General features: G+C 37.2%; 2 protein-coding genes across 2 annotated transcripts; both read left to right on the forward strand.

Moving 5' to 3' along the window:
* Positions 1–8,110: 8,110 nt before the first annotated feature.
* LOC143619925 (uncharacterized) lies at positions 8,111–10,995 on the forward strand. Its single transcript, XM_077091747.1, has 6 exons — positions 8,111–8,431; positions 8,857–8,950; positions 9,041–9,078; positions 9,154–9,289; positions 9,367–10,283; positions 10,441–10,995. Exons 1-5 carry the CDS (start codon positions 8,129–8,131, stop codon positions 9,780–9,782), a joined length of 987 nt encoding a protein of 328 aa, XP_076947862.1. The 5' UTR covers positions 8,111–8,128; the 3' UTR covers positions 9,783–10,283; positions 10,441–10,995.
* An 8,736-nt stretch (positions 10,996–19,731) lies between these two features.
* Positions 19,732–22,190, forward strand: LOC143619934 (uncharacterized). Its single transcript, XM_077091756.1, has 6 exons — positions 19,732–20,052; positions 20,478–20,571; positions 20,662–20,699; positions 20,775–20,910; positions 20,988–21,904; positions 22,062–22,190. The coding sequence occupies exons 1-5, from the start codon at positions 19,750–19,752 to the stop codon at positions 21,401–21,403; spliced, it is 987 nt and encodes a 328-aa protein (XP_076947871.1). The 5' UTR covers positions 19,732–19,749; the 3' UTR covers positions 21,404–21,904; positions 22,062–22,190.
* Positions 22,191–22,448: the final 258 nt, after the last annotated feature.

Genomic DNA, 22,448 nt, shown 5'->3' on the forward strand with positions numbered 1-22,448 from the left:
ATGGTGAAATCCGGGTTAAGTGTTTTGGTAAGTCCGGGTGACTTAATAATAACAACTTAAGCTTTTGACTACTTGCGTGTTGTTTATTATTTCGAAAGCATATCTGTTATAGTCTTAGTTTTATTAAAAGTTCTAAATAAAGTTTCAAGACATATTCTTGACAAAAAAATTTGAGGATAGAATATCCTTGTAAAAAACAAGTTAAGGATCCTGAATCCTTACACAAAAGAATTTATAAAGATTTAAGCCAAGTAGATGTAAATTTATAAGTAGAAATCATACCATAAGATCTAATTAGACCTAAGTTACCATACGTGTTGATCCTTTTGTGATCCTTGTAATTGAACTTATGATACCTGATGCAAATAACTTATGATATTAACTGGGATTAAACCCAACAAACTGGGGACAAGCCCAAACAAACTGGGGACAAGCCCGTGAAACAGGGGGCAAGCCCGTGTAACTGGGGGCAAGCCCGTGAACTGGGGACAAGCCCAAATACTGGGGACAAGCCCAAAAATTGGGGGTTGGCCCAAAGATACGGATGTTAGCTGGGGACTCGCCCAATCCGGGATTTAGCCCAAACGTGAGTGACGTGAAAACGCCAAAACCTTAGGTATGGTACGCCTACCATAAATCGTAGGATCCTCCATATAGTTGAAAGCAACGAAATTGTCAGCCACTAAGCATGTACTGGTCCCGCGGCCCTGAACTATACGTTGGATAACGTGCGCTACAGGCGAGAGTGTAGAAACTCTAATTCGTAAGAAAGGTGAAAACTTTAAACCTTGGAAGATATGACCATCGGGGGTCACACCTTAATCATGGGCTAGGCCAAGAAAATAGCAATATACCTTAAGTATGATGGAGATGTGGCCAACCTCTTAGTCATTGAACCTCTTATTGAAATATGCATTGTTATTTAAAACTTGGAAAAATAACGGTTAAGAATATATTATCCTTTAGTTAGTAATGTAAATATGAAATGAATAAGTGATTAGATAGATATTACCAATTTTAAGATCCTTGACCCTTTAAGAATACTTGATCCTCTGAGGATACTTGATCCTGATTAGAAAAAGTATTTCTTGAGATGGATAGCATTCCATGTTCTTCGTAACATGTTGCCTTCCATAGTTAGCAAGTGATATACCCCATTTCCAGTTTCTGACTCAATCAAGTAAGGGCCTTCCCACTTAGGTGCTAGCTTTTCATCTGCGGGATTAGTTGTATTTTGGAAGGCTTTCCTCAAAACTAGATCTCCTTCTTGAAATCTTCGAATCCTGATATTCTTGTTGTATGCCCCAGCTACCCTTTGTTGATATGCCGCCATTCTGATTTTAGCTACGTCTCTGAGCTCATCAACAATATCTAGATCTTGGAGAAGAATTTCATTGTTGGCCTGAGTATCACAGATTTCTGGCAGTGGAAACCACCATTTCTGTAGGTATTACAGCTTCCGAGCCAAACACCAATGAGAAGGGTGTTTGACCTGTTGCATTCTTGGGTGTTGTCCTGTCAGCCCAAAGAACGTAGGGAAGCTCTTCAGCCCATTTTCCCTTATTGGATCCCAACTTTTTCTTCAAATTGTTGATAATGATCTTGTTACTTAATTATGACTGGCCATTAGCTTAAGGATACACTGGAGTAGACGTGATCATCTTTATTCCCCAACTATCACAAAAGTTAGTGGTTCTTTTCCCGATAAACTGGGAACCATTGTCACACACAATTTCTGAAGGAATACCAAATCTAGTAATAATGTTTCTTTTAATGAAGGATACCACCTCTTTTTCGCAGACTTGTACAAAAGTTTCTGCTTCTATCCACTTCGAGAAGTAATCAGTCATTGGTGATAAGTAGACGCTACAGCTTTCATTCCATGTAGCCATAGCCTGCCAAGAATTACATTGCAACAAGACAAGTTATCTATAACACAAAATTTTTTATAAGAGTTTACTCCCTCAATATATATAGGAAGCTTGATGTCCCCCATTGTTTTCTTAGTCTCGCCACTGAAACCGACCAGCACGGAGGACCGGGGAACGATTTCTGAATCTGGAATATTCATCTTCTGGAGTACATCATATTGAATGATGTTAACTGAACTTCCTCCATCAACTAGGATCCTACGCAAATAATGATTAGAAATAAATAGAGTTATAATCAAACCATCGTGGTGAGGATCTTGGATGCTTGTTTTTTCTTCTTCATTGAAGAAGATTCTTCTGTCATTGGTCAGGGTAGTGGAGATGACAGATCGCTCTCTGTGTTCCAACTTGGTTTCTTTGGTATGTCTCTTGGCCGATGAGAAGGAGGTTCCACATATATCAGAACCACCGGAGATGAAATTGATGACTTGTACATCTGGTGGTGGTGGAGTTGCTTTTTGTGGAACTTCTTCATGATCCTGGATCCTTGATTTCTTTATTCCTAAAAGTTCTTTGAAGTGGCCATTGCTGAGAAGATACCCAATTTCTCTCCTCAGACTGATACAGTCATCGGTCAAATGGCGAAAGTCTTCATGGAACGCACACCATTTGGACTTATCCTTGAAGGTTGTTGTCTTCTCGTTTTTCGAGGCCATCTTGCTTTCTCTGGAAGATCCTTCATAGCACATATCAAGCCATGAGTATCAACAGAGAAGCAGTACTCGGAAATCCTTGGATAGTATTCTTCATCATCATCCTTTTCTTCTACCGCACGGACATTTTGGTTGTTGAATTTTGAGTACAGATTTGAATTGTTGTTCCTGAATGAGGATCCCTGTTTCTTGTCAAGTGACTCTTGTTTTGTTGGAGCTCCTAACCGTTCCTGGATCCTTTTATCATCCTCCAGTTTTATAAACCGGAGTGCCCTATTCCTTACTTCATCTAATGTCTTGCATGAGGTCATAACAAGATCATCATAAAACAGGGAGTCCTTTTGTAACCCCATCTTAAATGCCTCAATAGCCGTAGTCATGTCAAGATTCAGGATTTTTAAGGCCTCCCTTCCAAAGTTTGTAACAAAATCGAGGATTCATCACGAAGTTGGACAACTCTATATAAATCACTAGCTAATTTCTCGAATTTTATACTACAAGAAAATTGGTTATTGAATAAATTAACTAAGTGTAAAACATAAGTAACAAAATAGGGAGGAAGACTTAGAAACCATTTGAGTGCGGATTCTGTTAGAGTGGATCCAAAGCCTCTTTGAGCCTTTCAGGAATGGGATTGATCTCCATCCTCTCCCTGTATTGAGCCACATGCTCTTCTGGATCAGTGGTACCATCATACACCTTCATATTGGGGGGTTTGAAAGCGTTTTGGGATTTCAGCATCACATATTGGTGGAGCAAATCTAGACAACTTGTGGCTTCCCTCTGGTATTTCAGGAATGGGTCGGACCACTCCTGGTACACTGGATATCATATCCTTCAGCATCTTGAGCTCCTTGATATCTGTATCCTGCATGGAACCAAGGTTAGTGTCTAAGGATATGGGATTATAAGGATTACCTCTTTGTTGACTAAATGTCAGCATCCCAGAAGAGTAACCAAGATAGGAAGCATCTGCTATGGTAGTTGGTCCACCAGAGGAAATGGCCTGCATAGGGATGTATCCTTCATGGACCTTTGATGAATTTTGATGTTGAAGTCCCGAGGATCCTTGATTCTGCATGAAGGATCCTTGAGGTTGGATGTTGAAGGATCCTTGATGATACAATCTAGAGGATCCTAGCTGAAGGATGGACGATCTTGCTAAAGGAAAGAGGATCCTTGAGCTTGCCGACCCATGGATCCTGGTTGGAGGACGGATGATCCTTGCCGAAGGAAAGAGGATCCTTGAGCTTGCTAACCCATGGATCCTGGTTGGAGGATGGATGATCGTTGCTGAAGGAAAGAGGATCCTTGAGCTTGCTGACCCATGGATCCTGGTTGGAGGATGGATGATCTTTGCTGGAAAATCGAAGATCCTTGAGTATGCTGACCTACGGATCCTGGTTGAAGGAAAGATGTTCCTTATTAGAGGAACGAGTATCCTTGAGCTTGTTGACCCACAGACCCTGGCTGAAGAATGGATGATCCTTACTGGAGGAATGAAGATCCTTGAACTTGCTGAGCCACGGATCCTGGAGTGGTGAAATCCAGCATCCTTGGCGTCAAAGGAGTCAGATCCTCCACTGGCCTCTTCTTCTTCTTGAGATCCTCTATTTCGCGTAAGATCTTTTGATTAGTCTTGTTTAGCTGCTCCATGTATGCATTTACCTGCGAAAACATAGGAGAAACATCATTGTTAGATTTTACCACGGGGGTTGCAGCAGTAGTCTTTGAACTCTAGAAGACTGGAATTTGTGTCTTGTTTCAAGCAGCAGTAGTCTTTGGTACTCCCGCGGGTGGAGGAGGCATCGGCAGTGAATCTCTTTGTGGGAGAGAAACTGATGCAGGCATGGTGGTTGAAGCAGAAGTTTGTTGAGAGGCCATTGATGATGGTATTGGTTGAAAAGGTTGAATATTGATATGGAATTTTCTGGATTATAGCACCAATTGCCCTACGGTGGGTGCCAAATTGTTTTGATCAAAAATCAATCAAAGCTAATGTAACCAAATTTGTAAAGTGAGGTTCAGTGCTTGAATGATAATAACAATTATTAAACGAATGAGAGCAAGAACACAGTGATTTGTTACGAGGAAAAGCCCTTGATCTTGGTCGGATTACCGGCACAAAACCTCGGGTGATGACAAATCGTCTATCACCGCTTTATTAATTTAAAAAGGGTGTTACAAGGTTGGAGATTATGATCAGTAATACAACGAATGCTAAGTATGTGTGTATTGCTAGAGAGCTATCAGTACTGCTAATGTGTGTGAAGTGATTAACTAGCTGACCATAATCTCAATTAATAACAAAAAAAGAAGAATAACAACTAATCCTATTTTTGCGCCACTCTCCCACTAGCCGCTTCCAACTCTTTGACCACATACTAAATGAGTCCAGTAGCGGGTAAATAGGTAGACTAGGTCTTCCAGCCGTTATACCTGTGAATTATAAACCTACACATGAGAAACAATCATTAGTAACAACAAATATTGAGGATCCTCGATCTTGGCTCAACTCTGGAATCTTTATCAAGGATAATTGACCAAGACGCATCTCAAGGATAACCTATCCTAAGTATATATTATCCGTGCCCTAACAATTATGGTGAGTTTTTCAAATGTAGAAAAAGCCATCGATCTATTTCTGTTACGCTTTCTCGTGTCTTCTGGAATTATCAAGAGTATATTCAACATCGATCTATTTCTGTTACGCTTTCTCGTGTCTTCTTGAATTATCAAGAGTATATTCAAAACATTTCAATAAAGTCATTATGAGTATATTACACTACTATTAAGCCTTTTTACATAATAAAAATGAGATAAAATCGTCTAGATTTTTTTTGAGCTCCCAAATTTATAAAGACAACAACCAAAAGACTAGCAAGAAACTAGTAAAAAAAACACCTAGGAAACACCCGTTACAACACTCACACAAAAAAAAAAACAAGGAAACTCGAAAAGAAAAAAAACACCATGTTTCCCATGAACCATTTTCCCCCATTCAAAACTATGACCATATTAGTTTTGCACACCTTCACCTCTTATTGTTTCCGCGAACAAAACTCTGTGAGTCTCCAAATGGATCCCGAGAATGCTAGCCACATCCATGGTGGCCGAACTTTCCATCTCAATATCCGTCGCTGACATGGAGGAAATTGTAGGGTTAACCGGTAGTGGGAGATTGAAAGCCCCCTCAAGAAATATTACTTGGGAAAACCTTACTTGTGGAAGAGAAGCGGCGCCTATTACCTCTTCCATCCGTCGATGATTGTTGGTTAAGCCGACTCGAAGCAGGAGGAGGGAAAGTAACGTCTAGGCTTGAAAAACTGGCATCGAGTTGGGGACTAGGATCAACTAATGGGTCTAATTCAGCTATATTGTCACTCATGGGCCTTTTTTTATTCCTTGGCCCATAACCCTCTTCCAGACCCAAAGAACTTGTGTAAGTGTGGCCCAAAATGCAAGAAAGCAAGGTAGCGGGAGATTTGGAAATTTTGGAAATTTAAATGGGGTCCTTGGCAACCACATCCAACGGATGGATTACCCCTTGGTCGCCATCCAAATTCCGACTAACGATGTCGGCATCATTTTCCAACTGAAATTCACCTTCCTCGAAGTCTACCTCGCGTGTCTCCGTATTCTTTGTGGCGTCAACCGAAGAAGAGTTTTTTGATATTAAGGATGGTCTCCAAACAATCCCTTCTTCCATAATCCCAGCAATAAACGATTCTCCCCGTCACACAACTTTGAGCGTCGTCAATCTTCTTGAATCGTTTCGTTAGGACAGTGATATTCTCATAGGACAGGTTCCGATTATATCTACATATTCTCAGTGGCGGATCATGAACATCTAGTATGGATGGGCCGAAAATCACAAGACCTAATTTTTTTTCCTATTTATAAGTTTCGGGTCGGCAATCCGGTTCGGGTCGGGTCGAATAAAAATTCCAAACCCTAACTTGTCAAATTGAAATATATATATATATATATACAAAATTGTGAAATGCAAATTGCCGACCCTAGTCTCCGCTTGCTTCTGTTGACTGTTTCGATTAACCGATTTCTCACCCACGCGAGTCAGTTCCGAACCTTAGGCCTCATCAGACAGCGGTAGGGACCAATCAATCGATTAGTCGATTTTGCACCCAAATTATTTCACCAATTCATCTTCTTGCTTCTCAACTTCTATTCTGACTATTGCGCTAAACCTCACAAGTCAGTATGTCACACGGCGGCCAACGCACAACGGAAATTCCATTTGTTGTTGTGTTCGAACATCAACCAGATGGTAGAGTTGGATTTTAGGCTTAATGCTTATTTTATTTTTTGTTTAAAATTTATTTGAGTTTGGGCTTGATTTTGGTTTATGAAGTTGTATTCTTATCCTTTCTTTATCTTTAAGTTTATTTCGTAATGTTTAAAAAAAATTATTTGGCCTTGGGCTTGGGCTTGGGCTTGATTTGGTTTATATAGTTGTATTTCTTATCATTTCTTTATCTTTAGGTTTATTTCGTAAAGGATTTCTCGTTCTTTAGCTTTAAACAAACTTTTTGTTTTTAAAAAATTGAAGGTTGACGCAGACTCAAGTAATATGGATGAGCCGAACTCAAATAACTTGGTTGGGCCGGACTCAATATATATCATTTTTAGTTTTGATTTTCGTGAAAAATACACTAACGAGCCATAAACATGGTGGGGCCGCGGGCCCGTTTGGCCCGAGAGAAGATCATAAAAGAAAATAATTGTTGACATATGTCACTTAAAAATTCATTTTTAGCCTAAATTTTTCGCTCAAACTAATCTTCTATTTTTAATAAAAACATATTTATGTTAGTGCAATCAAATCATATCAGTGCATCCTTTAATCAAATAATCAATTACCTAAACGATAGAGATTAAAAAGATGCGAGTAATTTTTGTCAATGTAATTAAAATATTTATATCTTTAATAAAATTAGATTTACCTTTTTTATTTAATTAATTTATATACACATTGAGTATAGAATATAAATATGGTAAAATTCAATAAACAATATTTATAAGTTAACGTGGTAAAGCCAAAAAGAAATTATAAATGAATAACAATTTTATTCTGGCATATTTATTACTCTCTATGGATGCATGGAGTTTTTATCCATCTCATTTGAAATTGTAATAAAAAAAATTTGTGTTTTATTCATGGTAACTATATCTAAGATATTCTCTTTTTTTTCTTGTTAGATTTTGTTAGAATTTGCTTTTATACTAAAAAAAATATAGTTACAACTTATAAAATCACTGTGTATATTTTTCATGATTGTGACGATATTGCATGAAAATATACCATCCATGTATTTGCATGAATATTCATCAGAAAATATAATTTAAACTTATAAAACAATTTAATTTATTAAAATATAAGAGTTTTTATTTATTTATTTAATCCTTTAATTTATATAACTTAATTGTATTATGCCTCACGTGTTATCAACAAAACAAGAATTTAAATTAGATATTTGAATCTTCAGTTGCCGTCTCGTGTTATTCCACGTCACCTGGTGGAAAATGACGACGGCGACGCTGATATCCACAATGAGCACCAACGTACGGCGGCCTGCTACATTCCAACTCAACAACAACAACACTCCAGTTGTATTCAGAAGACGAGAACCACCAGCAGTCGCTTTCAACTCTAAACCATGGAAATGGAATTTGCAGAAAAAGGTTTTAACCGTTTGCCCTGCCTCTCGCCGGAATGCCACTGACGTGGAATTGGATGATAATAATAGGCGGAAGGTCCTGCAATCTCTACTGTGGGCCGCCGAGGGAGTCTACATAATTTGGCTCTTCTTGCTTCCTTATGCTCCTGTATCTATCTATCTTTCTTTCTTACTTACTTATATCTATCTCTTCGCTATTAATATTCATACTGACTAATTTCATTTCTTAACTCATTTCACATATATACGTTTGCCCTCTGGATATTGTTTTTCAAACACTTACTAGTTCAAATGGTTTGAATCTTGAATCAAAATCTGAACCTAATCTCCATCGGAAACTATTAAAACGCTAAACACTTTTTTCGAAACCCAGAAATGAGTAATCAATAACCGAACCGAATTAGAATGGCTCAGGTTGCGGGAATTTGAGTTCTGTGGGTTGCGGATAAAAGTGACCGGCCTAGATGTGAGATGAGTGTAAATGATATTTATACAAATCATGCCAAATGTTGATGATTGGCTATTACTATTAGTATAGATAATAATGATTTCATGGTTCGTTGATATCTGCAGGGAGATCCAGTTTGGGCCATCAGTTCAGACACAATCAATTCTCTGATTGGCCTTTCTCTTAATTTCTTCTTCATTCTACCACTTATGAATTCAGGTATATAATCACTGCTCTACACAATATTGTTTACTTCATTCTTGAAACCGTGCATTTTTTTAATTCATGGATTGATTGTTGGCAGAGTAGTTGGAATTCATCTAATTGAAGCTCCTGTTCTTCACCCTGTAAGACAAGTTACTCGTAACGATTTTCCATATAAAATTCAATTACTTGACATGATATTATTCTATTATTCCTAGATATCAGAAGGACTGTTTAATTTTGTTATCGGGTGGACCTTTATGTTTGCTCCTTTATTATTCACTGATCGCAATAGAGACAGATATAAGGGATCTCTTGATGTCTTGTGGGGCTTTCAGATGTTCCTTACCAACAGTAAGTTCTATAGTCAATGACCGGCCCGTTTATTCGATTTGTTATCATTCATTAGTCGCATGTCATGCTCATTGCAGCATTCTTAATACCTTACATGGCTATTCGATTAAACAAGCCGGACACCGAGTACACACCAAGAAAAGCTTCCCAACTCGGGTCGGTTATGGTCAATGGCGCACCTGTGGTTGGAGCCATTGGTGGGGCCGCTTGTGTTATATCTTTACTGTGGGCCCTGTTTGGGAGGTGGGATGGGGATTTTGGGGGTGCGGCTGATAGATGGGAATTTTTGGTAAGTTATCTTGGATCAGAAAGGCTTGCATATGCGTTCATATGGGATATATGTCTTTACATAGTTTTTCAGCCATGGTTGATTGGAGAAAACCTTCAAAATGTAGAGGAAAGTAAGGTGAACTTAGTGAAGTATCTGAGATTTGTACCTGTTATTGGGTTAGTTGTTTATCTTCTTTGTTTGGATGTTAATGAAGAGGTGTAATCGGAGTTTATGATCAACAAGATGTTTATAAACTTCACTTCATCTTGTTGTAAACTTTGCTCTGTTGTGCAACATTTGCTTTTCAAGAATTATTGATCATTCATGTACTGTTTGTGTTCAGCATGATATATACACACATTTTAATTTCAAGTTAACTCTTTTACTATTTTCAATTCAGCGGTCATAATATTCTTCTTACATTCACATGAGCTATCTATTTGTGACAAGCATTTCTTCCCTGAATTGCAATTTTTCTCGATACTGCTTGTAATAATGCGTTAATTTTATAACAAAAAGAAAGATATAATCTCTCTGGCAGTGAAAAGACTAAAGAGCAGGTCCCTGGATTTGTAATCAAAAGCGCATTCTTGTCCTGGTAAGATTCAGACCCAATCAAGGAACCTGTTCTCGGTAGATATAATCTAATATATGCGGCAATTCACATATACTTCTAAGTCTACTCTGGCCTCTGTTCTCAGTAAGCTAGAGCTAGTGAGTCAGGTATACACCCTTCTTCATATGATTTTATATATAGTTTTAATTTGGTTAATTGCGCACCAAAATGTAACATACTTTCACCTCTTTCCATTGTATACAACTTGGTACAGTTTGTATGTTGTTATATTATATTATAGAGGATTGCTTTTCAAGATGATAGGTTATTGGGATGCATCTGTAATCTCAATCTTTACTACCAACAGTTGTTGAGTAGCTGAGGATAGGCGTTGGAGGGTTCACTTGTTCCACAGCAATATCTTTTGAGTTTTTGACTTAAGCATTCCGTTTCAGTCGCTCGTTACTTGCATCAAATGACCTGTTATGGGGTCGAAATCAGTTGTTCTGAATTGCTACATGTGCTTGTTAATGCCTCTAAAGACAGGCGAATACATTTCTGTGTTAACTTTCCTTTTCTTTTATTTTGTTGTGTTCCTTTTCAATCGCGTGTTAGTTATGATATTTATTGTACAGGCTGTGGAGAGTACCATTCGACCATGTTTGGTTAAGCGCGCTGTCTGAAGATCCTGATGCTGATGTTCGTTATTTTGCAAATCAAGAACTTGAGGTGATTGATAATATACCCAGATAGAAGAGACTCATCATCACTCATTTATAAAGGTGCTTGCATTTTGCTTTACAATGGTTCATATTTATGCTCTGTTTAAACAAAAGACAGTTAAGAAATTGAGTTGTTTTATGAAATTTGGCCAAATAAGTCAACAAATGGAAGGAAACCTTTTTAAGATTTGTAAAGTTAGGCATCAATTGTTTGATAATGAAAATGCAGTTAATGTAGCTTTGTTGAACTAAATACTTGATTAACAATATATTATTTTGTTAATATATTAACAAAAAAAAAAATGTATGACGATTTTTTGCCCCCTACCAATAGCACCACATATAATCATTTGACTCTTTTAAGTCAAAAGAAAATTGTCAACTATGATGCTATTAGGTGTTTTTATGTAGTAGGTATATTTAATCAAGCAATAAATTAGGAGTCAATGCAAATCTGTCATGCAAAACGATAACCATTATTAATGTATTATTTTTACTATAGCTTATGCGCATAGTAACGTAAACGGACGATTCGGTTTGATATTTGTCGAACGATTCTGTTATATTTGTCAAATTCCTCCTTGTTAACACTTAATAAGGGTGTGCGGGGTTCAGTTTTAAGCCTTCACCGAAACCAAAAAAGGTTGTTATTATATGTTCATAATCGATCTGTTTTGGCTAAATCAGTTCCGATTATTCGTTATTATAAAACATGATTGGCTTTGTGACATTCACTTTTTTCGCTTAACAAAAAGCAAACACTTACTAAGGCTAAGGGGTATACAATAGTGGGCAACCCCCACTGGTCCTAGGTGGCAGCAACCCCTCACCGGTTTCACTTGGAACACCGCCCCCATCTACTGGTCACGCGTGACTTGAGGCCACTGATGACGCTCTGTCACGTCAGTGAGGATGAAGGTGGGTCCCATTTGACATGTGAGGATGAAGGTGGGCCCCATTTGACATGTGTAGGGTGATTTTGAAGGATAAACGTGAAGGTTTTATTTTTAAAAATAATAAAAATGGAGAATGGTGAAAAATGACAGAGAGTGTTGTATTTCCTTGGTTGAAGGGTGATGTTGAATGATGAGGGGAAAGCTGACGTTACGAATGAGAAGAATGGTGTTGAGAGGTGTATACCCCTTAGCCTAAGCGGGAGTATACACCATTAACATAATTCTCCTCACTCGTCACGTCAACTTTCCTCCCATCATTCAGCATCTTCAACCTAGGGGTATACACCATTTTTCATTATTCTCCATTTTCTATTTTTTTTATTAATACAATTTTTATATTTAAAATTAAGAATTAAATTAATACTAATACTTAAATTTAATGCTAAAAAAATAATAATTATAATTGATATATAATAGTCTTTCACCAAAAATTTTATAAAACAATTGGTTTTATTAAAAATAATTAAACTTAACAATTTAATTTATATAAAAAAAACACTATATCCAAGTTCCAGTCTAAAACACTGTAGATCATTTTCTCCAAGTTCAAAATCCCCAAATCTCATCCTCAAAACCCTAATTTTTCAACACACCTTCCTCACTTAAAATCGTCCAAATAATCAACTCATCTCCGAACTAAAACCCAATATTCAAAAACATAAGAAAGAAAAGAATAAAAAAAGAATAAAAGGATCAACAATGGTTGCATGGCCTGACTGAGCGTGGGTAGTGACGTCCAGTCACGCGTGACCAATTTATGGGCGGGGCGGTGTTCCTGCGTGACCCCTCGCGTGAGGGTTGCCACCTCACCTTCCACGTCGAACCCCTCACACCAGCCTAAGTTGTGTTTTTAATCAATTTATTTATCATGTGATACATTTAAATAAGTGAGATATGAAATCAAATGAACATAACCACAAATTTTTTACTACAAAATAAAGTTAGGCTTGACTCAAATAAACTTTATATTAGGTTGAAAATTTCAGATATTTGAAATCTAACCAATACAAACACACCCAAAGAGAAAACTCTATATATTCCGGCTAGTCGACATCATGCGTTTTCATATTGTGTAGACAGCCTCCAACGTTATCTTTAGTAAAGTTTTTTATTTTATTTTATTTAATGTACCTTTTCCAGCACATTTTATTTTTATAATTCCCACCCTCAAAACATGCCTCTAATCTCGTTTCTGTTTTCTCGTTTAAGGTAGTGGAGCAAACTCATTGAAAAATTTAATATTAACGTGTGCCAACTATTTACATTTTTTAGAAGTTAGAACCAGTTTCGAAACTTGTGGTGATGGTCTCATATTTTACACTTCACGGAATTGTGTAAATAAACATACATTTTAACTGCAAAAATCATGTTGCTCTTGATTAACGAGTCTCGTATCTATTATCTATACCTTTTAACAAAACAAGCATGTTGCTACCTTAAAGGGTTGTTTGAAATTGCTTATTTAGGTTTTTATTTAACTCTTCAAAAAAGTTAATAACGTGTTTGTTAAGTCAGGATCTTATGAGTTGCAAGTTAATAAGTCAGGATATTATAATTTATTACTTTTGACAAACATACTTTGCAATTAAATAAGGAACCCAAACACTCCCTAAACAAATGGACATTTAAACTGAATCATATATTTTATTTTGCATAATTTTAGGTATGCTATAAAAGTTTAATAAATAAATTTATAAGTAATTGTTATATAAACTTATATAATCTATCATCTATAGTATTGCTATTTAGGAGTTTGAGTCATTACAACCAACAATTTATATATATATATATATATATATATACATTTTTTTGAACAGCTATATATATATATATATGGAAACAAATTGATAATAAAATAAGTTGGTGGAGTGGCTAGGGTGATTCAATTAAAGCTCAGGAACCCTCACAAACTAAATTAAGAGCATCCAAAACAAATTACAAATTTTAAGGTTTGGATCTAGGTGGCATCAAAAGAACTTGAGGGTTAAAAACTTTAATACGAATACGAATCGTGTCACACCTCGATCAAAGGCGGCGGAACATGCCAGGGTGCAACAGATTGCTCAAAAACACAAGACATTATTTAAAGTGACAATATTTATTTAACTCATTTTATTTCATAAATCAGTAATCACACATCTCGTTCACACAAACAAATTGAATAAAAGTAGCAATTATGTTGTTCGTTTTACTAATATCCTAATAGTCTTGGTAACGTTTTTCATCAAGTCCTCGAGTCAACAAAAGTCAAACCTGTAACATTTCATAAAATAAAGTTTTTTAACACAAAGGTTGGTTTTTTGAAGTGGCCCTTGCTGAGAAGATACCCAATTTCTCTCCTCAGACTGATACAGTCATCGGTCAAATGGCGAAACTCTTCATGGAACGCACACCATTTGGACTTATCCTTGAAGGTTGTTGTCTTCTCGCTTTTCGAGGCCATCTTGCTTTCTCTCCAAGATCCTTCATAGCACATATCAAGCCATGAGTATCAACAGAGAAGCAGTACTCGGAAATCCTTGGATAGTATTCTTCATCATCATCCTTTTCTTCGACCGCACGGACATTTTGGTTGTTGAATTTTGAGTACGGATTTGAATTGTTGTTCCTGAATGAGGATCCTTGTTTCTTGTCAAGTGACTCTTGTTTTGTTGGAGCTCCTAACCGTTCCTGGATCCTTTTATCATCCTCCAGTTTTGTAAACCGGAGTGCCCTATTCCTTACTTCATCTAATGTCTTGCATGAGGTCATAACAAGATCATCATAAAACAGGGAGTCCTTTTGTAACCCCATCTTAAATGCCTCAATAGCCGTAGTCATGTCAAGATTCAGGATTTTTAAGGCCTCCCTTCCAAAGTTTGTAACAAAATCCCTTAAGGATTCATCACGAAGTTGGACAACTCTATATAAATCACTAGCTAATTTCTCGAATTTTATACTACAAGAAAATTGGTTATTGAATAAATTAACTAAGTGTAAAACATAAGTAACAAAATAGGGAGGAAGACTTAGAAACCATTTGAGTGCGGATTCTGTTAGAGTGGATCCAAAGCCTCTTTGAGCCTTTCAGGAATGGGATTGATCTCCATCCTCTCCCTGTATTGAGCCACATGCTCTTCTGGATCAGTGGTACCATCATACACCTTCATATCGGGGGGTTTGAAAGCGTTTTGGGATTTCAGCATCACATATTGGTGGAGCAAATCTAGACAACTTGTGGCTTCCCTCTGGTATTTCAGGAATGGGTCGGACCACTCCTGGTACACTGGATATCATATCCTTCAGCATCTTGAGCTCCTTGATATCTGTATCCTGCATGGAACCAAGGTTAGTGTCTAAGGATATGGGATTATAAGGATTACCTCTTTGTTGACTAAATGTCAGCATCCCAGAAGAGTAACCAAGATAGGAAGCATCTGCTATGGTAGTTGGTCCACCAGAGGAAATGGCCTGCATAGGGATGTCTCCTTCATGGACCTTTGATGAATTTTGATGTTGAAGTCCCGAGGATCCTTGATTCTGCATGAAGGATCCTTGAGGTTGGATGTTGAAGGATCCTTGATGATACAATCTAGAGGATCCTAGCTGAAGGATGGACGATCTTGCTAAAGGAAAGAGGATCCTTGAGCTTGCCGACCCATGGATCCTGGTTGGAGGACGGATGATCCTTGCCGAAGGAAAGAGGATCCTTGAGCTTGCTAACCCATGGATCCTGGTTGGAGGATGGATGATCGTTGCTGAAGGAAAGAGGATCCTTGAGCTTGCTGACCCATGGATCCTGGTTGGAGGATGGATGATCTTTGCTGGAAAATCGAAGATCCTTGAGTATGCTGACCTACGGATCCTGGTTGAAGGAAAGATGTTCCTTGTTAGAGGAACGAGTATCCTTGAGCTTGTTGACCCACAGACCCTGGCTGAAGAATGGATGATCCTTACTGGAGGAATGAAGATCCTTGAACTTGCTGAGCCACGGATCCTGGAGTGGTGAAATCCAGCATCCTTGGCATCAAAGGAGTCAGATCCTCCACTGGCATCTTCTTCTTCTTGAGATCCTCTATTTCGCGTAAGATCTTTTGATTAGTCTTGTTTAGCTGCTCCATGTATGCATTTACCTGCGAAAACATAGGAGAAACATCATTGTTAGATTTTACCACGGGGGTTGCAGCAGTAGTCTTTGAACTCTAGAAGACTGGAATTTGTGTCTTGTTTCCAGCAGCACTAGTCTTTGGTACTCCCGCGGGTGGAGGAGGCATCGGCAGTGAATCTCTTTGTGGGAGAGAAACTGATGCAGGCATGGTGGTTGAAGCAGAAGTTTGTTGAGAGGCCATTGATGATGGTATTGGTTGAAAAGGTTGAATATTGATATGGAATTTTCTGGATTATAGCACCAATTGCCCTACGGTGGGTGCCAAATTGTTTTAATCAAAAATCAATCAAAGCTAATGTAACCAAATTTGTAAAGTGAGGTTCAGTGCTTGAATGATAATAACAATTATTAAACGAATGAGAGCAAGAACACAGTGATTTGTTACGAGGAAAAGCCCTTGATCTTGGTCGGATTACCGGCACAAAACCTCGGGTGATGACAAATCGTCTATCACCGCTTTATTAATTTAAAAAGGGTGTTACAAGGTTGGAGATTATGATCAGTAATACAACGAATGCTAAGTATGTGTGTATTGCTAGAGAGCTATCAGTACTGCTAATGTGTGTGAAGTGATTAACTAGCTGACCATAATCTCAATTAATAACAAAAAAAGAAGAATAACAACTAATCCTATTTTTGCGCCACTCTCCCACTAGCCGCTTCCAACTCTTTGACCACGTACTAAATGAGTCCAGTAGCGGGTAAATAGGTAGACTAGGTCTTCCAGCCGTTATACCTGTGAATTATAAACCTACACATGAGAAACAATCATTAGTAACAACAAATATTGAGGATCCTCGATCTTGGCTCAACTCTGGAATCTTTATCAAGGATAATTGACCAAGACGCATCTCAAGGATAACCTATCCTAAGTATATATTATCCGTGCCCTAACAATTACGGTGAGTTTTTCAAATGTAGAAAAAGCCATCGATCTATTTCTGTTACGCTTTCTCGTGTCTTCTTGAATTATCAAGAGTATATTCAAAACATTTCAATAAAGTCATTATGAGTATATTACACTACTATTAAGCCTTTTTACATAATAAAAATGAGATAAAATCGTCTAGATTTTTTTTGAGCTCCCAAATTTATAAAGACAACAACCAAAAGACTAGCAAGAAACTAGTTAAAAAAACACCTAGGAAACACCCGTTACAACACTCACACACAAAAAAAAAAACAAGGAAACTCGAAAAGAAAAAAAACACCATGTTTCCCATGAACCATTTCCCCCATTCAAAACTATGACCATATTAGTTTTGCACACCTTCACCTCTTATTGTTTCCGCGAACAAAACTCTGTGAGTCTCCAAATGGATCACGAGAATGCTAGCCACATCCATGGTGGCCGAACTTTCCATCTCAATATCCGTCGCTGACATGGAGGAAATTGTAGGGTTAACCGGTAGTGGGAGATTGAAAGCCCCCTCAAGAAATATTACTTGGGAAAACCTTACTTGTGGAAGAGAAGCGGCGCCTATTACCTCTTCCATCCGTCGATGATTGTTGGTTAAGCCGACTCGAAGCAGGAGGAGGGAAAGTAACGTCTAGGCTTGAAAAACTGGCATCGAGTTGGGGACTAGGATCAACTAATGGGTCTAATTCAGCTATATTGTCACTCATGGGCCTTTTTTTATCCCTTGGCCCATAACCCTCTTCCAGACCCAAAGAACTTGTGTAAGTGTGGCCCAAAATGCAAGAAAGCAAGGTAGCGGGAGATTTGGAAATTTAAATGGGGTCCTTGGCAACCACATCCAACGGATGGATTACCCCTTGGTCGCCATCCAAATTCCGACTAACGATGTCGGCATCATTTTCCAGCTGAAATTCACCTTCCTCGAAGTCTACCTCGCGTGTCTTCGTATTCTTTGTGGCGTCAACCGAAGAAGAGTTTTTTGATATTAAGGATGGTCTCCAAACAATCCCTTCTTCCATAATCCCAGCAATAAACGATTCTCCCCGTCACACAACTTTGAGCGTCGTCAATCTTCTTGAATCGTTTCGTTAGGACAGTGATATTCTCATAGGACAGGTTCCGATTATATCTACATATTCTCAGTGGCGGATCATGAACATCTAGTATGGATGGGCCGAAAATCACAAGACCTAATTTTTTTCCTATTTATAAGTTTCGGGTCGGCAATCCGGTTCGGGTCGGGTCGAATAAAAATTCCAAACCCTAACTTGTCAAATTGAAATATATATATATATATATATATATATATATATATATATATATATATATATATATACAAAACTGTGAAATGCAAATTGCCGACCCTAGTCTCCGCTTGCTTCTGTTGACTGTTTCGATTAACCGATTTCACACCCACGCGAGTCAGTTCCGAACCTTAGGCCTCATCAGACAGCGGTAGGGACCAATCAATCGATTAGTCGATTTTGCACCCAAATTATTTCACCAATTCATCTTCTTGCTTCTCAACTTCTATTCTGACTATTGCGCTAAACCTCACAAGTCAGTATGTCACACGGCGGCCAACGCACAACGGAAATTCCATTTGTTGTTGTGTTCGAACATCAACCAGATGGTAGAGTTGGATTTTAGGCTTAATGCTTATTTTATTTTTTGTTTAAAATTTATTTGAGTTTGGGCTTGATTTTGGTTTATGAAGTTGTATTCTTATCCTTTCTTTATCTTTAAGTTTATTTCGTAATGTTTAAAAAAAATTATTTGGCCTTGGGCTTGGGCTTGGGCTTGATTTGGTTTATATAGTTGTATTTCTTATCATTTCTTTATCTTTAGGTTTATTTCGTAAAGGATTTCTCGTTCTTTAGCTTTAAACAAACTTTTTGTTTTTAAAAAATTGAAGGTTGACGCAGACTCAAGTAATATGGATGAGCCGAACTCAAATAACTTGGTTGGGCCGGACTCAATATATATCATTTTTAGTTTTGATTTTCGTGAAAAATACACTAACGAGCCATAAACATGGTGGGGCCGCGGGCCCGTTTGGCCCGAGAGAAGATCATAAAAGAAAATAATTGTTGACATATGTCACTTAAAAATTCATTTTTAGCCTAAATTTTTCGCTCAAACTAATCTTCTATTTTTAATAAAAACATATTTATGTTAGTGCAATCAAATCATATCAGTGCATCCTTTAATCAAATAATCAATTACCTAAACGATAGAGATTAAAAAGATGCGAGTAATTTTTGTCAATGTAATTAAAATATTTATATCTTTAATAAAATTAGATTTACCTTTTTTATTTAATTAATTTATATACACATTGAGTATAGAATATAAATATGGTAAAATTCAATAAACAATATTTATAAGTTAACGTGGTAAAGCCAAAAAGAAATTATAAATGAATAACAATTTTATTCTGGCATATTTATTACTCTCTATGGATGCATGGAGTTTTTATCCATCTCATTTGAAATTGTAATAAAAAAAATTTGTGTTTTATTCATGGTAACTATATCTAAGATATTCTCTTTTTTTTCTTGTTAGATTTTGTTAGAATTTGCTTTTATACTAAAAAAAATATAGTTACAACTTATAAAATCACTGTGTATATTTTTCATGATTGTGACGATATTGCATGAAAATATACCATCCATGTATTTGCATGAATATTCATCAGAAAATATAATTTAAACTTATAAAACAATTTAATTTATTAAAATATAAGAGTTTTTATTTATTTATTTAATCCTTTAATTTATATAACTTAATTGTATTATGCCTCACGTGTTATCAACAAAACAAGAATTTAAATTAGATATTTGAATCTTCAGTTGCCGTCTCGTGTTATTCCACGTCACCTGGTGGAAAATGACGACGGCGACGCTGATATCCACAATGAGCACCAACGTACGGCGGCCTGCTACATTCCAACTCAACAACAACAACACTCCAGTTGTATTCAGAAGACGAGAACCACCAGCAGTCGCTTTCAACTCTAAACCATGGAAATGGAATTTGCAGAAAAAGGTTTTAACCGTTTGCCCTGCCTCTCGCCGGAATGCCACTGACGTGGAATTGGATGATAATAATAGGCGGAAGGTCCTGCAATCTCTACTGTGGGCCGCCGAGGGAGTCTACATAATTTGGCTCTTCTTGCTTCCTTATGCTCCTGTATCTATCTATCTTTCTTTCTTACTTACTTATATCTATCTCTTCGCTATTAATATTCATACTGACTAATTTCATTTCTTAACTCATTTCACATATATACGTTTGCCCTCTGGATATTGTTTTTCAAACACTTACTAGTTCAAATGGTTTGAATCTTGAATCAAAATCTGAACCTAATCTCCATCGGAAACTATTAAAACGCTAAACACTTTTTTCGAAACCCAGAAATGAGTAATCAATAACCGAACCGAATTAGAATGGCTCAGGTTGCGGGAATTTGAGTTCTGTGGGTTGCGGATAAAAGTGACCGGCCTAGATGTGAGATGAGTGTAAATGATATTTATACAAATCATGCCAAATGTTGATGATTGGCTATTACTATTAGTATAGATAATAATGATTTCATGGTTCGTTGATATCTGCAGGGAGATCCAGTTTGGGCCATCAGTTCAGACACAATCAATTCTCTGATTGGCCTTTCTCTTAATTTCTTCTTCATTCTACCACTTATGAATTCAGGTATATAATCACTGCTCTACACAATATTGTTTACTTCATTCTTGAAACCGTGCATTTTTTTAATTCATGGATTGATTGTTGGCAGAGTAGTTGGAATTCATCTAATTGAAGCTCCTGTTCTTCACCCTGTAAGACAAGTTACTCGTAACGATTTTCCATATAAAATTCAATTACTTGACATGATATTATTCTATTATTCCTAGATATCAGAAGGACTGTTTAATTTTGTTATCGGGTGGACCTTTATGTTTGCTCCTTTATTATTCACTGATCGCAATAGAGACAGATATAAGGGATCTCTTGATGTCTTGTGGGGCTTTCAGATGTTCCTTACCAACAGTAAGTTCTATAGTCAATGACCGGCCCGTTTATTCGATTTGTTATCATTCATTAGTCGCATGTCATGCTCATTGCAGCATTCTTAATACCTTACATGGCTATTCGATTAAACAAGCCGGACACCGAGTACACACCAAGAAAAGCTTCCCAACTCGGGTCGGTTATGGTCAATGGCGCACCTGTGGTTGGAGCCATTGGTGGGGCCGCTTGTGTTATATCTTTACTGTGGGCCCTGTTTGGGAGGTGGGATGGGGATTTTGGGGGTGCGGCTGATAGATGGGAATTTTTGGTAAGTTATCTTGGATCAGAAAGGCTTGCATATGCGTTCATATGGGATATATGTCTTTACATAGTTTTTCAGCCATGGTTGATTGGAGAAAACCTTCAAAATGTAGAGGAAAGTAAGGTGAACTTAGTGAAGTATCTGAGATTTGTACCTGTTATTGGGTTAGTTGTTTATCTTCTTTGTTTGGATGTTAATGAAGAGGTGTAATCGGAGTTTATGATCAACAAGATGTTTATAAACTTCACTTCATCTTGTTGTAAACTTTGCTCTGTTGTGCAACATTTGCTTTTCAAGAATTATTGATCATTCATGTACTGTTTGTGTTCAGCATGATATATACACACATTTTAATTTCAAGTTAACTCTTTTACTATTTTCAATTCAGCGGTCATAATATTCTTCTTACATTCACATGAGCTATCTATTTGTGACAAGCATTTCTTCCCTGAATTGCAATTTTTCTCGATACTGCTTGTAATAATGCGTTAATTTTATAACAAAAAGAAAGATATAATCTCTCTGGCAGTGAAAAGACTAAAGAGCAGGTCCCTGGATTTGTAATCAAAAGCGCATTCTTGTCCTGGTAAGATTCAGACCCAATCAAGGAACCTGTTCTCGGTAGATATAATCTAATATATGCGGCAATTCACATATACTTTTAAGTCTACTCTGGCCTCTGTTCTCAGTAAGCTAGAGCTAGTGAGTCAGGTATACACCCTTCTTCATATGATTTTATATATAGTTTTAATTTGGTTAATTGCGCACCAAAATGTAACATACTTTCACCTCTTTCCATTGTATACAACTTGGTACAGTTTGTATGTTGTTATATTATATTATAGAGGATTGCTTTTCAAGATGATAGGTTATTGGGATGCATCTGTAATCTCAATCTTTACTACCAACAGTTGTTGAGTAGCTGAGGATAGGCGTTGGAGGGTTCACTTGTTCCACAGCAATATCTTTTGAGTTTTTGACTTAAGCATTCCGTTTCAGTTGCTCGTTACTTGCATCAAATGACCTGTTATGGGGTCGAAATCAGTTGTTCTGAATTGCTACATGTGCTTGTTAATGCCTCTAAAGACAGGCGAATACATTTCTGTGTTAACTTTCCTTTTCTTTTATTTTGTTGTGTTCCTTTTCAATCGCGTGTTAGTTATGATATTTATTGTACAGGCTGTGGAGAGTACCATTCGACCATGTTTGGTTAAGCGCGCTGTCTGAAGATCCTGATGCTGATGTTCGTTATTTT

The sequence above is a fragment of the Bidens hawaiensis genome, unplaced genomic scaffold (genome assembly GCF_021521415.1).
Source record: "Bidens hawaiensis isolate Kalapana, Puna unplaced genomic scaffold, B.hawaiensis_p1.1 tig00000296_1, whole genome shotgun sequence".
Lineage (NCBI taxonomy): Eukaryota > Viridiplantae > Streptophyta > Magnoliopsida > Asterales > Asteraceae > Bidens > Bidens hawaiensis.

What these genes read in the sequence shown, in the direction of transcription:
- LOC143619925 (XM_077091747.1), top strand. Translation starts at nt 8,129, where the DNA reads ATGACGACGGCGACGCTGATATCCACAATGAGCACCAACGTACGGCGG. An exon ending in TCTACCACTTATGAATTCAG is followed by an intron (nt 8,951 to 9,040) that starts GTATATAATCAC and finishes TTGGCAGAGTAG; the next exon opens with TTGGAATTCATCTAATTGAA. An exon ending in AAGCTCCTGTTCTTCACCCT is followed by an intron (nt 9,079 to 9,153) that starts GTAAGACAAGTT and finishes TATTATTCCTAG; the next exon opens with ATATCAGAAGGACTGTTTAA.
- LOC143619934 (XM_077091756.1), top strand. Translation starts at nt 19,750, where the DNA reads ATGACGACGGCGACGCTGATATCCACAATGAGCACCAACGTACGGCGG. An exon ending in TCTTGCTTCCTTATGCTCCT is followed by an intron (nt 20,053 to 20,477) that starts GTATCTATCTAT and finishes TGATATCTGCAG; the next exon opens with GGAGATCCAGTTTGGGCCAT. An exon ending in TCAGATGTTCCTTACCAACA is followed by an intron (nt 20,911 to 20,987) that starts GTAAGTTCTATA and finishes TGCTCATTGCAG; the next exon opens with CATTCTTAATACCTTACATG.